At 52.9% G+C, this 17,117-nt stretch overlaps 4 protein-coding genes across 4 annotated transcripts; 1 reads left to right on the forward strand and 3 right to left on the reverse strand.

Moving 5' to 3' along the window:
- Positions 1-2,505: 2,505 nt before the first annotated feature.
- PODANS_5_8180 (uncharacterized protein) lies at positions 2,506-4,331 on the forward strand (the record flags this gene model as incomplete). Its single annotated transcript, XM_001904601.1, has 2 exons — positions 2,506-3,800; positions 3,860-4,331. 2 exons carry the CDS (start codon positions 2,506-2,508, stop codon positions 4,329-4,331), a joined length of 1,767 nt encoding a protein of 588 aa, XP_001904636.1.
- Positions 4,332-9,461: 5,130 nt separating this feature from the next.
- On the reverse strand, positions 9,462-12,530 carry PODANS_5_8190 (uncharacterized protein; the record flags this gene model as incomplete). Its single annotated transcript, XM_001904602.1, has 1 exon — positions 9,462-12,530. The coding sequence occupies one exon, from the start codon at positions 12,528-12,530 to the stop codon at positions 9,462-9,464; it is 3,069 nt and encodes a 1,022-aa protein (XP_001904637.1).
- Positions 12,531-12,843: 313 nt separating this feature from the next.
- Positions 12,844-13,848, reverse strand: PODANS_5_8200 (uncharacterized protein; the record flags this gene model as incomplete). Its single annotated transcript, XM_001904603.1, has 1 exon — positions 12,844-13,848. A coding segment is annotated over one exon (1,005 nt), but the record flags the coding sequence as incomplete, so codon positions are not given.
- A 1,849-nt stretch (positions 13,849-15,697) lies between these two features.
- Positions 15,698-16,708, reverse strand: PODANS_5_8210 (uncharacterized protein; the record flags this gene model as incomplete). Its single annotated transcript, XM_001904604.1, has 1 exon — positions 15,698-16,708. The coding sequence occupies one exon, from the start codon at positions 16,706-16,708 to the stop codon at positions 15,698-15,700; it is 1,011 nt and encodes a 336-aa protein (XP_001904639.1).
- Between the last annotated feature and the right edge of the window lie 409 nt (positions 16,709-17,117).

A 17,117-nucleotide genomic window follows, 5' to 3' on the forward strand; every position in this document is an offset into this window, starting at 1 on the left:
AATACGATCCCAATCCTTTGTCTTACCCTGATCCATATTATCCATCTCACATCAAACATCCCTAAATTGTTTACTTAGGTACTTGACTTACCTACCATATTCTTTCCTCTTCCCCCACCTGCTTAACGGCGTGCCTTGCCCCAGACTTCCACACTTCGTTTGCCGTCATCATGACAGCGGAATTTCGTTCCTCGTATTCAACACGTCAGACAATCATGATTGTTGTTCACCTCCTACTGGGCTGACATCAAGACACCAAAAGCATGGAAGGTCGTTTCCTTCATCGTCACCACCTCCAACCTCTCATCGATATCCACACCAATCCGACCAATCAGACAGCCCAAAACCTGTCGATGATTGCTGTCAAGCCATCCTCCTTCCTATCCCAGCCAAGACCGGAGCAAGTGCCGCGACTCCAGCCTTGATTATCTAGAGGATCATCATCACATGGCAGCCCCCCCCTCGTCCCTGTCCGAACCGTTGAAGCGGGCGTCGATCATACAGATGAAGATGGAGATAAAGTTGGCATGACCAGTGCTTGTTATCCCAGGATTCCCACAACAGGCAAAGATGTCGCCATCAATGACTGGCAGTGGGCAGCAATAGGCTGAAGCCAGTATGGATTCTCTGACACATCGTAACCACCTTGCTCCCCACTTCTTTCCCAACTGAGTCTGACACCAGGCGCGCAGAAGCAAGTCATTGGATTCGGTGATTCGGTAACGGCTTTTTGTCCGTGCTGTTGTGTACTGGGGGATCCACCGCTATCCGATTCGTTTGTTTGTCCTTTTTAGGAGATGTTTTGAGCCTTCAAACATATCGACATGTTTGGTGGTCAAAACCCTTCAAACAACAATTAAGGTGTTTTTGCCAAGAGGCTTGGTATTTTCTAAATCGGACGGAGACTTGCGAGCCAACGGCGGGCGCCGCCGCCCCCTTCTTAGCCGGCTCTTGCAGGTCAGCGCCGGCAGCTTTGTTTGCCTCAAACCCGTGCTTGGGGAAGAGACAGAGTCCCACGCTGTGATGGGGGGCGTTAAAGGCATGGTAGTGGGGTTGCCTCGGGTGTTTATCCCACTATCCGTTGCAGCTGAGGCTAGCGTTATCGGGGGGAGCTTGGACACCCTTTGGAAGAACGCCTCTGACGGTGTTATCAGACGCTAAAACTTAATCTCTGGCCAATCAACGGCCGGGAATTTACCTGTTTCATCGTGAACTTCACTCTCAACACCCACGCTCAACACTTCAACGGCATCCTCGTTCACCATACCAATCACAATTGCTCCCATGCGCGCCGGCTCCAATGGTCCCTCTACCCCGGTAATTTCACTGTCAGTTTTCTAGTCTTGCGGCTGCTTTTCGTGGAGTTCCCGACTAGATACCGATCGATATCAAAGAGCACGTGCTGAAGGACGCGTTTAGTGGCAGATGTACCACGATTAACAGACCCCCACGCTGGGGTCATCAGCGGCTTGCGGTCTTGGTCCATAGGACCCCTACTATCCGTCCAGCCGTCAACGACACCGAGGTCAATCAGATATCGCTTCACCAGCTCGTTGGCCCAAGCTCCCTCGTGGTGGTGCGCCTCAGATGTCAAACCGCATCATCAACCTCGCCGTCTCACGTGGCGGTTGTCCCAGATTGGACATGACTTGCATGACATTTCTCTCGAGCACACACGAATACGCCTAAACTTATCTACCAACACCGAGGAGATATCCAGAAGCAGATCATCACAAGGCACTATTCCTTGTTGTCGCCGCCTGGCATAACGGACATGAGCGAAAAAAATGTGTCTTTGTCGTTCCTAATATCGGAATCGATAGAATACTAGTGCTCGATGGAGTTCCCGTGGGTGGAGGGGACGCTGGACAGGAGGGTCCCGCCGACCAACGGCCCCGCACCAACCCGGGGGTTATGCGGAGTTAACTCTTCTTGGAGATGGAGTCTTTGGTGTTGGACGAGCTGTGGTGGTTGCCGGCCCCGAGCGAGCGGTCCCTCGGTTCCCCCCGCCCGACTGAGAGCTGAAGGAGAGGGCAGAGAACCAGTAGCAGCATCAGAAGCAACACCAGCAGCAGCAACCAATGTGACACTCCCAGGAGATACAAGTCGCATGTGTAGACAGCGGGGATATGCACACCCTAGCCGCTTTGGACGCTGGAGGAGCTTGGAGACCTGCCGGGTTCCACACCTCCACTTCGCTGCCTCCAGGATCTTGTCCGCTTGTGGGACTCGTGCACCTCCACCGATAAGGCCTTGCAGCATTTGGCAGCCCACCCGGTTTACAGATCTGCTACCACGACACACCACGCCCTTGAGCCGTTCATACATTTAAGGTTCTGGGACCTGGCACGTCTTTCTGACAGTCCGGACCATCATTCTCGACATCCCAACTCCATCTCTAGCTACTCTCTTCTACCCCAGCATCTGTCGGGTCCTCCTTTCTCCATCTCAGACGTCATCTGAACCTCAACTCCCCGGTGTCCACATCCGCCTTTAACGTCCACCATGGATGAGGATCAAGGTCCGTCCCAGATTGTCCCTGGGCAGACGCCCAAGAAGACCTTTGGCGATCGCCTCAATACCATCAGAAAGACCTTCACTACCAAGGATGGTCTCATCGGCGACTATGACTACGCATTCCTTTTCCGGCCGAACCTCCCCTTCATGGCCAAATCCGACAAGGCTCCACCATTCTTCGGCCTCAACGACCGCATGCCCGTCGTCCTTGCCCTGATTCTCGGCTTCCAGCACGCTCTTGCCATGTTGGCTGGTATCATCACACCTCCAATCATCATGTCCGGCGCCGGCGGTGTCAACCTCACCACCGAGCAAACTCAGTACCTCGTCTCTACCGCCCTCATCGTCTCCGGTCTCCTCTCCGCTATCCAGATTACCCGTGTGCACATCAAGGGCACTCCCTACTACATTGGCACTGGTCTGATCTCTGTCGTCGGTATCTCGTTCGCCATTATTCCCGTTGCCACCGGTGCCTTCAACCAGATGTACGAGAATGGCTTTTGCCAAAAGGATGAGTTTGGTGCCAAGCTCCCTTGCCCCGATGCCTACGGTGCTGTTCTCGGCACAGCTGCCCTTTGCGCCCTCCTCGAAATCGCCCTGAGCTTCATGCCACCAAAGATCATGCTCCGTATCTTCCCCCCAATAGTCACCGGCCCTACCGTCATGCTCATCGGTATCCACCTAATCGAGTCCGGCTTCAAGAACTGGGCCGGTGGCTCTGGTCTCTGCGCTGAGAAGAACCCCGCCGAGTTCTTTGCCCGCTGCCCCGATATTTCTGCGCCAAACGCCCTGCCGTGGGGTTCGCCAGAGTACCTCGGTCTCGGCTTCAGCGTCTTCGTTACCATCATCCTCTGCGAGCGTTTCGGTTCTCCCATCATGAAGTCTACCTCTGTCATTATTGGTCTCTTGACTGGCTGCATCATTGCTGCTGCCACTGGCTACTTCAACCGTGCCGGTATCGACAATGCGCCTGTTGCCTCCTTCATCTGGGTCAAGACCTTCAAGCTTACGCTTTATGGACCGCTGGTGTTGCCGCTGATGGCTGTGTTCATCATCTGCGCTTGCGAGGCTATTGGTGATATCACCGCTACTTGCGATGTCTCCAGACTCGAGGTGGAGGGCAAGCTCTACGAGAGCAGAATCCAGGGTGGTGTCTTGGCTGATGGTATCAACGGTATGCTGGCTGCCCTCTGCACCATCACTCCTGTTACCACGTTTGCCCAGAACAATGGTGTTATTGCTTTGACTCGCTGCGCCAACAGAAGCGCCGGTTACTGCTGCTGGTAAGCTCCTTTCTTCCCTCGCTGATCTGACCCTCACCATGCTGACTCTCCTGCCATAGCTTCTTCCTTGTCATCATGGGTGTCTTCGCCAAGTTCGCCGCCTCCCTTGTTGCTATTCCATCTGCCGTCCTCGGTGGCATGACCACCTTCCTTTTCACCGCTGTCGCCGTTTCCGGTATGGCCATTATCACTAAGGGTGTGCCATTCAACCGCCGCAACAGATTCATCCTCACTGCTGGTCTTGCTCTCGGCTATGGTGCTACTCTTGTGCCGAACTACTTTGAGAATGTCTTCAGCTACAGCGGCGAGGACAAGGGCCTGCAGGGCTTCCTTGATGCCATCTCCCTCATCATGGAGACTGGCTTTGCTGTCACGGCCATGATCTGCATGATCTTGAACCTGACGCTCCCGATGGAGGTGGAGGATGTTACTGAGGCGGTTGCTGGGCAGAACCAGAGTGTGGTGACTGCGGCGAGGCCGACGAGTGCGGGGGATAGTGTTGAGGAGGAGAAGGGTGTCAAGAGCGCCTGAGGGATGGACATTTGGATTTTAAATAAGCGAGTTTTTGTTTTTCTTTTTATTGGGTTGGGATGATAATGGTTTTTGGATACATGTATATGGGCCGGGTGGGATGGGAGGGCACAAGTGTTCAAAAAGGAGGCATGATTTGATGACTTGGCGAGCATGGAAGCAAGCATGCGAGAAGCAAAGAAAGGATACCCTGTTGTCATGTATTAGTGGTGGATTTGAAGTGAATGGAATGAATGAAGATCAAGAGATTGTGCAGTGCTTTGAGTGACCGAACGTGTGGTGTGTTGAGGCTTTGTGCCACGGTGGAAGTTATAGACAACAACTCCGGCATCACTGCGGGAAGACCACTCTATTTCCACCCGGTTCTTCCTGTCAACAACAACCAGTTGCAACATGTTTGGGTCAGCGCACTTATAAGCGTAGGGAAAAGTTGTTTTTTATTGGTGGCAACATCCTGTCTGCCCCAAGGATATTTATGACGAGAGCCTGCTCAGCAGTGCAAATTTAACCATTATCCATCAGCCGAGTTCGTTGATGGCCAACCTGGAATGCACCGGCAGTAACCATACATCCACCAAGCTCTTCAAGCCTGTCCAGCTCAGCGAGCATCGGGCATGAGACCACTAAAGCTTTGCCTCAGAGCGAGGGAACCCTGGCAAAATAGCCAAGCGCTCAGACTCGACCTTGCGGTGAATCTATTCTTCATATCCGCAAGTTCTACAAACGCTCCGGATGTGAGGATCAATGGCCGGTAGCTGCCAAAGCCCGTCATCTTCCAAACTCTTCTTTCCCGACAGAGTCATGAAAACAACAAGGCCTTGTCGGTCCCCAGAGAGCAAACCGTTCTCGTTCTAGACATCGCCTCATCCGCCCTCGAGTTCCGATAAACTGCCTGGTTGAGTTCACCATGGAGCAGCAGGACGATCCAACTTGTTGAACTAGCTAACAGTAACACCCCTTGGTTCCTTTTATCGAGGCGTGTCTTCGCCCTGGAGACCCGAGGATTGAATTTGATCCACGTGACGCTCTCGTGGAATTTGCAATCCTGTTGTTGAGGATCTGGCATAATAAAACGATTGACGCATGGGCTTCAAATATGTGGACAGACATCAGCACTTCAGATTACAGACGCCTTGCTGCCAGCAAGTGGCTGAAGTCATCACCAAAGACGGAGAGCAGCATGCCTTTCCAGTGCCTGAAAGCTATCGAGTAGTGCCTGAGTCTCTGGATCGGAAGGTTTCAATGCTGGAATGATGATATGTTTTGGAGGTATTAGTGTGAGAATATCATCCTGCCTCTGGTCGAAATTTCCAAGGCTCGGATACCACCAGCCGCGCTTCTAGGAACACATGATATCTGGAGAATGAGCATTTACTTCATCACACTCGATATCCATTCCACTATTTCACGCCAGTCAGCTGTCCCCTTTCTGTACGGGAACCCGAGACAGTGTCCCAGATGCAGACGGCTTCTCACATACCACTTGAACTGCTCTCCTGAACACCCAAACCCGCTCCATTCCCGCTCTCACTTTCGTCCATATACTTAGGTGAAGTGTGACAGAAGAGCATCCACGCCGCTCGAGTCCAGGTTCGTCAAACGTTGGTCCCTCCAGTAGGTTGCCTCCACACATACCAGCCCGCTATACTGCAGCGATATTCCAGCGGACTTCCAGCGCGTTGGTGCCCCCGCACAACTCGAATGCCCGAACGGCCCTCCACAGCGGCTGGCTCCGCTTTTGACCTCACTGTTAGTGAGCATGGAATTCCATTGGCTGAATTCCAGTCCCTTCTGGGGACGAGGACTTGGTGGGGCTGTGCCAAGCCCTCCTGTCACCCCTTTCCCTTTCCATGATGGCCTCCTTAATTCTCAGCAACCGCCTCTGTCGAGTAGGTACTTCGCTCCTGAACCCTACCCTGCGGTTACTCATTCGCCACTCTGATAATTCAGTTCAGGCCTAGGCACCGGATCTCAGGGGGATAGCTGAGAAGATTGGAGCTCCCAAAACAGAGCCTGTCAAAAACAGTCCAAATGACAGGTGTAGGTTGCTGTGCAGCAGCGGGGCGAGGTTTGCTCCTGGTAGACCGGGTAACTCGTGCTGGGCTCTGTGAAAGTTGAGTGGCTTGGGCCAGCGTTGTATTGGAATTGATGCTGTGCCGGGTGTGCTGGCTGTTGGGGGTGCCGGTTCATCGTAACTTGGGGTGGAGAGGGAATCTGGGCAGGTGTGCTGGTAGAGGTCTGTCAACAACGCTGTTGTCGGGGTAGGATCTTCGTTGGAAGTCGTTTGGTCGCTGTTGGTTGTTGGCAGTGTGATGGGCAATGTGACTGGGGGCACCGCAGCCGGGAACTTGTTGTCTATCAACGGGTGGAAACTTGTTTTGAGCAGCTTGTAGATGTTGGTGGAGAGTGTATGTGTTGTGCTGGTGCGGTGATGTTCTGGTTGCTGTGCTGGCCGTCTGACCAACCCCTGAGGGTTCCAGCAATGCCGATTTGCGTTCTTGGGCATCATCCCGATCTTCACCGAGGTTCTTACTGGTGATTTCGATGCCCGGTGATGGTGTTAGTGAATGGTGCTGAGATTCGCTATGGGGTAGGCTGGCGGCTTGTGAGGTGATGTTTTGAGAGGATTTGTTGTGCCAATCCGAAACCCAGCTATCACCAATGGCCTGGGCCGGTTCAGAGGCACGAGACACCGTCTGAACCTGACAAAGCAACCTCCGGCGAGAGGTGTCATGCAACTCACTCCCCAGACTTGCCGTTATGCAGGTATTGCGGCTTCCCAGCGCCTCTCCATTAGACATGTCTAAAATTGAGCGAAATTTTACTGAAAGTTCGAAACCACATCCTCTTTCCCTTCCATCAAGGCATAACATTGATCCTAAAATTACTCCAAGAACTTGCGTTGATAGGCTATCGAGTCGGCGTGTGAAGGGCCGTTACAGGTTGCCAATCAAGACAGGGATGGTTTTGGTGTCACGATATGCCGGTACCCGCCTACCCCCATGCATAATGTCGTGAATAGGAGCCGACCAGAGTCACCAAAATGACTCCAGACCAAGATTTCTGAAAAGATGCGTCCCAGGGACCAAACATCAGCTTTTGTAGTGAGATTGGGACCGTACATATCAGGCTCCGCTAGTTCCGGTGCGTCGAAGTTCGATCTATCCTTCTTCTTGGCCTGAATCATCTGTTTGCGACCGAAGCCAATCATACCGAGGTCGCGAAATTTGAAGCTATACTTCCAGGAAGACTTGTAGCCATTTTCAGCCTTGTTGCTGTAGTATTTGGCTTGAGATACTACTATGTTCAACGGGGTCAGATTTCCGTGAATTCCAAGCGAAGTATAAGTGGTAGTTTGGTCGAGAATCAGAAAAAGGTACAGTGCGTCCACAAGGGTTGACATAGCTTGCCATAGACCATGTATTTCAGAGGGGCTGAAGGGTGGTTTGTTTATGTATTCGGAGAAGAAACCTTCCTAGTGGCCTTCATCGGGATGCCCAAGTAGCACGTAGCCCCAATGATTTTATTCAAAGGAGCCATAGTACCGAAGGAAGTATTTGGGGAATTCTTACAGTGTGCTTGTGACGAATTTTAACATCGATACATTGCTTAGGTATGAGGTAACATCCTGGCATTCTCCTGCTCGGGTCCTTTTGACCAAGACCGTAGTCTGTGAAGAGCAAAGAATGTCAGCATTGAAGATCAGAATATATTAGGTAGTTTACTGGGCAGTGTTTCACCTACAGCCTCGTGATAGAATTCGCAATCTTCGTTCACAAAGTATTTCTGATAGATGGCGCTGTTTGTTCTCCGCGAAGACCGGTCCAGGTTGCCATGGAACTACACATCTTGGTATCAGACTGAGGTTGTGTATTATTCCCAGCCTTGCAGGCTTGAACATGTACTGATACTTATAGAAGATATCCCGAGTGTTGATTCCAGCTGTCTCCAGAATGAAGATGCTCTCACTTTCCTCGTATTTCGAGCAGTTGACATCAAGTGGGTTGATACGATCATCGATATTCAGGTTCATGAACCCAGAAATACAGTTGACCATACAGACTTCTAGCGTGGTAGAATACACCAGAATGGAAAAGATACGGAGGATGCGTTTTTGAATCGCATCGAGGTTGTATCGTTGCACATTGCATGAATCGAGAACGTTGCCAACTCGCTTGATATTCCAATAGCCTTGGAGTTTAGGGAAGGGGACATATTCCGCAGTGCTAAAATCATCGATGCCATGTGTTAGAATCGAGGGTATGATGTTTTTGAAGGTGATAATGGGACCCATGTGGTATGCCATTCTGATTCTTGTGCTGAAGGATAAAGCCTCGCAGCCGCACTTCGTGATGCGGTCAGGATCGCTTAGATTGAAATGCTAACAGCGGAGTGTAGGAATGCAGCTTTCTGGCTGAGAAAGGCCAACTGAGGCTGGCTCGTGGTGAATTTGGAAGTCGTTGTCTTTCTCTTTCAGTGGAGCCGAGATTATTGTTGCAGAGAAGAAAGGGAAAAGTGCTCGACGAGGTTGTGGTCTGCGGGGAATGCTATTTGAACTCTAAGCACCACGCTTTCTCCCGAAAGCTACCTTAGGTACCTGTCATCTTCCCCGCTTACCGGAGGTGGTAAGGTGGTACAACAGGTATGCCCGAGCCTGATCTTAGTTTCTTCACAGACAACATGATGTCTTTGGTGATACGGTGTGGATGGTACAGAAGATATTGCAGAACAAGGGAAAACTCGGCTGAGAGAGTAGGTAACAGAACCCTTATTTGCTTTTGATGGTTGTCTGGCATCATACTATGCACCCACTATCTTAAATTTCCTTCAGTAGAACCTACGAACCCCTCCTCTGTTAAACCGAGCTCAGCTCCAATGCAGAATAATTAGGTATGTAGCTGCCTTCTTCGGTATCTTACACATTCACCTTGAGCGCAAGAACAAAGCACAAAAATACCTGGATTAATGCTTACACTCTTAATCAATGCTGCTAAAATATACAAAGATACATATGCCCCCTAATGCAAATACTTCTATGGAGGTACACAATAAGAAATCCACCCAAACTTCAGGAAACAACCAGCAATACCCAAAACAAAGAAGAAACTTCAAAATGAAAAATCTGATCAGTTATTCACTATCCCCCAACCCTGACTCCCCACCCCCCTCGACATCATCCACACTCTCCAAACTCATCCTCGAGTCCCAGCTCCTCCTACCCCTCTCACCTCTCACTGTCGTAGCAGGGCTTGAAGACCGGCTCCTGTTAGTATTCCCAAAAGAAACGATTTGCCCGTTGCCAACCCTAATTCCTGCTGCTGCTCTTGGTGGCGAAGTCGACAGTGGTGACGGCGTTCCCCTGCCTGTCCCACTCACAGCCCGATATCGTGAAACACTTCCTCGTGAGCTGCTTGGAAGTGTAGGCGGCGGGGGGAAAGATGAGTTAGGCACTGGCATGACCAGAGCAGGGGAATTCCTTGGGATGGTAGGCGTAGCTGTCGTCAACTTTGGCGACGTAGAAGGAGTGGGCGAAGAGGCAACACTCAAATTTGACCGCCGAGGCGAGCCTTGTGGTCGAGAAGGGAGGTTGATGGAGGGATAGGAGAGTGACATCCTGTCATTAACGTGGTCCACCTCAGTCTCCCACCTTCTCACATTGATTGGTGGCGGTGGTCGAAAAGGCGAGGTGGTGTGCGCCGGGCTTGAGTTTGCTGATCGGGTACCCCTGTCTCCACTTCCCCTGAATATGGGTGCTGGCGGTCGGGCAATTGCTCGTTCTTGAGCGGGGGCTGACTTTGATAGGGAGGAGCGTGGTGAACTTGACGGCGAAAGCAGTTTCTTCACCGTTGCCGCTGTCCAGGTCTTGGAGTCGGACAGCATTTTGCTGAGACCTGTGGAGAAATCCGACCCTAAGGCCTCGGAGTCGGGGGCTGGTGTCTTTTGGGCTTGTGGGAGGGAATAACTGTTGCGGCCCAGGAGAGTTAATGTTTTGGGTCGAGATGGGGCTGGGTCAGGAGGCGGGACGACAGACGGTGGAGGTGGTGTGGAGAGCTTGATCTTGTTGAGGGACTGCTCAGCGTCGCTTCTGGCTGTGAGATAGTCGCTTCTGGGGATGGGACATCGTGACTGGGATGGACCACGTCTGGTTAGGAGGGAAGCCCGGGCGACTTCGTTGGTGAGCGCTACGCGTGCATTGGCGAGGACGGTTTTGTCGCGCCAGGAACTTGGCCTAGCATGGTCCTCAAAAGAGGGATTCTTGGTTTTCGCAAAGAAGCCGGCGGCATCGACGGTTGTTGTGGTTGAAGGCATGATGGTGGGAAACGGCGGGACCACTGTTGCTCTGTCCTCTTCGTCGCTGCTCGTTGGGTCCGGAAGGTTTATTTCTGGCATGTCGGGCATGGAAGCCATGCTGGGGTATGGCGCCCCTTGATCTTCGTCGTCTTCCTCCAGCAGTTGGGTAACGGGAAATTCCATGGGGTTCATCTCCTCGAATCCAGGGCTTCGCAACTCAGCTTCCCAGCTGTTCTGGCTCTCACCACTCTGGATAGTCCCGTCGCTCTGCGACTCTGTCCCACTGCCATACCGGACGCGGTCGAAGACGCTGACAGGCTCCTCGTCATCGTCGTCCTCCGAGGCATGCTCACCACTCCGAACATTCACCTGCTCAATCTGCCAACGAATCCTTGCCAGCCTCTCTTCCAACTGTCCCCTTGCCTTGTCCATCCCATTCGGTTTTGGATATCTCCGGCTCTTCTCAAACCTCTTGACATTCTTCAACAGCTTCTCGCCATGGACGCAATACCTCCGATAGTCATCCGGCAGCCTCCCAATCTTTCTCCTCCTTCCCCCATCAAACCCACCGTGCCCCTCGTACCCGCAGTTAATCCTCCAGTCAGCCTCATCATAACTCTTACACCAGATCGCTGTAGACCTCTCCAGCCAAAAATGCGCCTCCCTCCTCTGATGCAAGCTCTCCATAAAGAAAGCCTGAACCACGCTGTGAATCCTGAGAATGTCCAAACTTGGCTCACCACTACCACTCTGCCGCGAGGAGCTTCTTCCCCCCGTACTTCCCCCCGAACTCTCCACATAGAACTCCCCCGCAACCTCATTCCTCTCCACCAACCCAAACGCAATCAGCACCCTCATCGTATTCCCCAAACTCGGCGCACCCCCCCTCACCCTATCCCTCGTCTTCACCGGCGTAACCTTATCCCCCAACGCCCCCATCCCAATCCCCAACCCCACCATCTCCACCGGAACATGCTGATCCCAAAAACACAACAAACTAATCAAATTCAAGCTCGCGTTCTCCCCTCTCGTCTCCAACTGCCTCACCACCGCCTGGTAAGCCTGCAACCCCCCCAGCCCATTCCTCCCGCTCTTGAAACTAGCCAGGTACCGCCCCAACGGCTCTCTCGTAGCCTTGATATGCTGCGCCGCTACGTGAATCATCAGCGGCAGCCTTCCCATGGCATTCACCAACTCCAACCCCAAAGCCAACTCCTCCTGGCTAAAAGGCGGTTTGCGTTCCATTTCCAAAAGCAGCAGCTCCCTCGCCTGATTAGGCGTCAACAACCCCAGGTGAATAACCTGCGGATTATCCCACCTCGGCTCTGACGCCACCGCTCTTTCAGTGCTAGTATAAATCAACGAGGTGTTCCTCCCGTCAGGTATGAAATCCCCCAGCCCGTCCATATCGAACTGGACACCGTCAAAGACCATCAGCCAGTCACGTCTGTTTGACAGCCAGGCCTTGACTGCCGAGACAACCTCCCTTGTAGTTGTATTCAGGGAGACAAGGGAGTTAGTCTTGGCTATCCGCCAAAACATCTGTTCAATCTCTTGCTTTGATTTGGCGCGTATCCAGAAGATGCCACCGGGGTAGTCGAGGAGGTGGGTAAAGACATATTGGCGGGCGAGGTGGGTTTTGCCTCCGCCGGGGAGGCACGAGATGAGGACAGCGGAGGTTCCCTCTGAGCGGCGTTTCCGGTCTTGGAGCATCTCGTGGAGGCCGCGGAGCTCATCGGTGCGGCCGAGGAAGAAGCTGTTGGGGCGGAAGGGGTCGGGGTGAATGAAGAGGGGTTCCTCCGAGGGTGGTAGTTGCTGAGGAGGTAAGGGTTGGGTTGGTGTAATAGCTGATGTTGGTGATGACGGTTCGGGTTCGTGGTCGTGGTCGGAGTGGATGGACTCGATCATCACGGCTGGGGAGGAAGACAAGGAGGTTATCGACTCGACGAGGGAGGGTCGGGGGCGGTGACGGAGGGAGACTAGTTCATTATTGTTGCCTGCTTTAGAGGCAGAAAACTATCAGCCGTTACTCAACACTTGATGATGAAACCAAAAGACACTTCTCCTGTCCCCTTTTGTTCGGACCCTAGCAACGTTCAGGGGTCATATGGATAAGCAACTGCCGTCCACAAACACAACCACACTCGGACGGACCAGGCGATGACCTACTAATTCCCTGCTGATGCGCACCCGAAGCCAGCATACTTTCCTGTCGAAACCGTCAGTACATCTGATGGACACAAGGGCACAGCAGAAAACTCACATAAGTCCTCGCCCTCTCAAAATTCTCCAAGCTCGCCCTCAACTGCCTATCCTTCTCCTCCAACAACCACCTCGGCGGAATCAAATTCACCCCATCCGCCACCCACTGCCTTAAAGTCGTGCTCACATTCCTCCACCCCGGCGCATTCTCCCCCTCAAACTTGCACATCCCCGAATGGTCCTTCTCAATCCCATAATACGTCACCCCCGGCAGCTGAGGCCCCGCGCTCGCAGCATCAACAACCAAGATCTTGCTCCCCTTGACATCACTAGTATGCCCCTCATGCACCATCTGGATCCTAAACCGTTGATACACATCCAAAAAATGGGAATTAATCTCCTGCAACCCCTCGTTATCCTTCTTCAGCGCCTTGAGCAGCACACTCTGCGTTTCAAACAACTTTCTCGGGATCGCCACCTCGCTCATCGCCTGGAGAACCCGTCCCCATATTGCGATGTCGGAGCCGTTATGTGGTGTCCCCAGGAAGATGATACCGTATGTGCTGACAAAAACGGATCTGAAATCCTCCTGGTGATGGGCTCTCACATCATTGGAGTAGAGCAACGCCCTCTTGACCAGTATGCCCCCTAGACTATGGGCAACCCAGATGATGGGGTTACGTTCCGTCCCGTCGGCCTTGCGGTGGTGAGTCAAAGAGGTGATGAGTGACTGAGCGTGCTGGTGGATGAAGTTATCTGACGGGGATCGGTTAGGCGTTTTGCGGGAGGAGTACACATCGGCGTTGTACCCATAGACGAGGATATTCGCATGTTGGTCTTTGAGTGCGGCAGGCAAGAGGTCGACGGGCCAGTAGACGCCGTTTTCGCGCGAGGTCCAAGTCTTGAGGGGGTCGCCGTTGAGGCCGTGGACGAGGACGATGTCTGCTTTTGCGAGGGGGTGGGCGTAGACAGTTGTGAACTCGTAGCGGGAGGGGGGCAGGGTGATTTTGCCTTCGAGTTGGTCCTAAATGGTGGTTAGTGACGGGTTGAAAGGGGTCTTTGTTGAGAACGGCCCCGGTGCGTGAGACTGGTGTGGTCTACCCGTCCGCGCCGCTTGTCGACAACACTGAAGACGGGATAGAACATGATGATATATGTAAGCACTCACCATTCTTTCTTGCTTTTTGTGGAGAGCCGTTCAACGGACAGGAATGAGATGAAAAAAAAGTGAGAGTTGACCATTAGTTCCTCCTTGGCATCCACGACGACAAGGAGAAAACTACTGGGTGTGAAAGCCGTGATCAAAGCGAATGAGTGAAAGAAAGTCTTATACCACGAGTTTGCCTAGTTACTATGCAACAAGCCACCAGCAAAAAAAGGCGACCAAGGCTCAGTCTTGTATAGAAACCACTACCAATCCGGTTTTCCAGATCATCAGAAACATAGACACAATAGTCGGTCGTGTGCGACATGATTCAGTCTTTACTTACACGCCCGCTCATCTTCGGGCGAGAAGTAGGATGGAAAAGCAGCACATCACCCATCACAGTCATCAGCGGACCTCAACACACGAGCGCCTACAGTGCCCATTGTTTTGCCCCATTGAGGCAGCTGGGCAAGACAAAATGCGACGGAGCAAGGTTGGAAAAAGAGTGCAACTGTCACGAGCCCAGGTGGTTTGAGTGACCATCTGGCAGTGACCACCTGAGCATGTGCAGTGGTTGGTTGGAGTAAGTAGTTGGGGTAGCGTTCAACCTGTTTCATTTGACCGGCACAGAAACAACTCGACCAAAGGGACCTTGAAGGAACGGTCCGTCGGCTGTTGGTTCAAGATTGTTGCAGTTTGAGTGTATGCCATTGGCTTTGTCTTGCTCGAGTCCGTGATGTATCTGTGACCTGAAGCCTTCTCAGAAGTTTGCGAGGTACTGCGCACAAGCACACATCCCAAGGCTGTCAGGCTCAAGGCTGTGTGCCACATTCGGGACCGGTCCCCGCCTTGGCTTTCTGTGACTTTTGAGTGACCGGCAGTTGAGCGCATGGGGGTGGGTTGCATCTGGGGCTGGGCTGCCTATCAAAGATGACTTGTTCAGATGCGAGTGTTGCGCGTGGCGGGCAAAGGCTAACGTCAGACTTGTGGAACATGACGGTTTGTATAAACGACAATACTTCAAAAACCTGACATTGAGAAAGCTAATAGTGCGAGCAAGAAAACGCACGTAAAAAGCATGGAATACTGTCTCGGGAAGTCTGTCCGCGAATCGAGTTCCGTTAGGGACATCGAATTCGCCAGGTCTGGTCGTTTTTAAACAAAAGATAGACTTCTTGCTAGCTGGCGAGAGTGACCCTGATGGGAGAACTAATGGCCGTTAAATTGGAGAAGGATAGACTCTGAACGGTAGCCCTTGTCTAGCTGGGACGAGGCAGGGTGACACCAAGGGCTTGAGGGTGCTGTTCTGCTCTACCAGCGTCCCATGGAGAACTGCATGTTCGGCCGTTCCTGGTGATGACTATCACATATGGGCGCTCCAGCTGACCCTGGAGAAAACCGGCCGTATTGATGAGAGGATACAACTACGAGCAGGGAATGCTCAAAGGTGCCATGCAGTCGGACAATAGTTGACAAGCAACGTTCGGTACAACCTCTAGAATGTTCATGTGGGACAACGCCAGCTGCGCTAAACTCTAATTCGAGAACAGTGAGCTTGTCAGATCAACAGGTGGGGTGTGAACAGAGACCGCGCTTGTGGCGCAAACCACGATACGAGTAATTGTAAGACAACTGGACGTGGTGAGGTTACCACGGGCTTCTTCGGCTCGAGATGACCCCCACGATCTTGGGTGTCAAACTGTCTGGGTGGTGCAATCGATGGTCGTTATGCCCTTGGCGCAAGCATGAGGACGTATTCCCTGGTGCTGGAGCCGAACTGAACCATGTCCTTATTCCGTAGCTCCAAATAGCGACTCTCTGGGACCTTGTCGCCGTTGAGCATGGTACCATTGGCGCTCTCGAGGTCTATCAGGTATGGTTTCACCCGGCCAATCTTGTCGCCAAACTCGTTCCGCTTCTCGGCGTATCGGAACTGAATAACGGCATGCTGCTTGCTGATGCTTGGATGTTCGGCAAGAAGATCGACGACGGCTTGCTCCCTCCCAACTAGCCAGCAGCTGCGACTGCCAAGATCGATAGTATCAACAATGTCTTCGCCCTTGAAAACAAACAGCTTCCACTCGTCGCGTGGTGAAGGTTTCCGTGCCTCTGCTGGTTCATGGTATTTTAGGGTGATTGTCGTTCCGTCCGCTTGGGTCACCGAGTTGGAAGCAGCAGCCAGGGCGCCCGAGTTGCCAAAGTTGGGCTTTTCCTTGGGCTTCTCAGGCTCGCCGCCGTTACTGACTGCAAAAGAGTCATCCTGGGAGGGCAAGGGGCCACGATGTTTGACAAGATTTCGCTGGCTATCCGACCTTGCCTCGCGCGGTGGGCTCGGCCGTGAGGGTGAATGTCGACCCTCTGAACTACGATGGCGCCTCCGACGGTCTCTGCCGCCATTATCCGAGTCGCCATCGTCGCGTCGCTTCCTGCTGTCTCGTTCCGCACTCCTGTCCCTGTGGCTGCGGTGATCTCGGTCCCGATCTCTGTGGCCGTCCCTTTCCCTTCTCCTTTCCCTGTCTCTATCTCTGTCTCTTGAGCGATCCCGACCTGTTGGCGACCTTGAGCGCTGTCTATGTCCGCGCTCGCGAGATCGTGTTCGGTAGCTGCTGCCTCTCTCTGTGTCTTCTTCCCGATGCTTTCTTTTGCGGTCTTCGGCGCCGTCTCTTGGCTCCCTGTTCCTGTCGTGCTTTGTCGAACGCGACCTGTGGCTGTCTTGTCTTGGAGAGCGATCGCCCATTGTTACTGATTTTGAACCCTAACCCGGAAAAGTCGAAATGAATGGTTTTTCTGTGTGTTGACTCAAAGGACAGGTTCAAAGGGTCGATAACAGCAATTGCTGGAGGTGAATGCGAGACGCCTTTCATTCAGTGGGGCTTCCAGCAGCCAGCTCGCAGGGGGCCCGCAGCCTGGGCGTTGTGGGGGCAGCCTGTGCAGGGGCCTTCCAAAAGGCAGCCCACGCTCACAGAGGGATCACCGAATGACTCCAGCCTTACATAATCCGTCTCTGGCCCACCTGGCTGGAGCCTAGCTGCTCTTGGTCTCTCCCACCTTCCGACTGCTCACTGTTCACTGCTCACTGCTGGCTGTTGTTCGCCTGACCACTGCCAACTCCACCCTCTGTCATCAGCCCGACCCTCGGATGCCTC

The sequence above is a fragment of the Podospora anserina genome, chromosome 5, assembly GCF_000226545.1.
Source record: "Podospora anserina S mat+ genomic DNA chromosome 5, supercontig 9".
In the NCBI taxonomy this organism is placed as follows: domain Eukaryota; kingdom Fungi; phylum Ascomycota; class Sordariomycetes; order Sordariales; family Podosporaceae; genus Podospora; species Podospora anserina.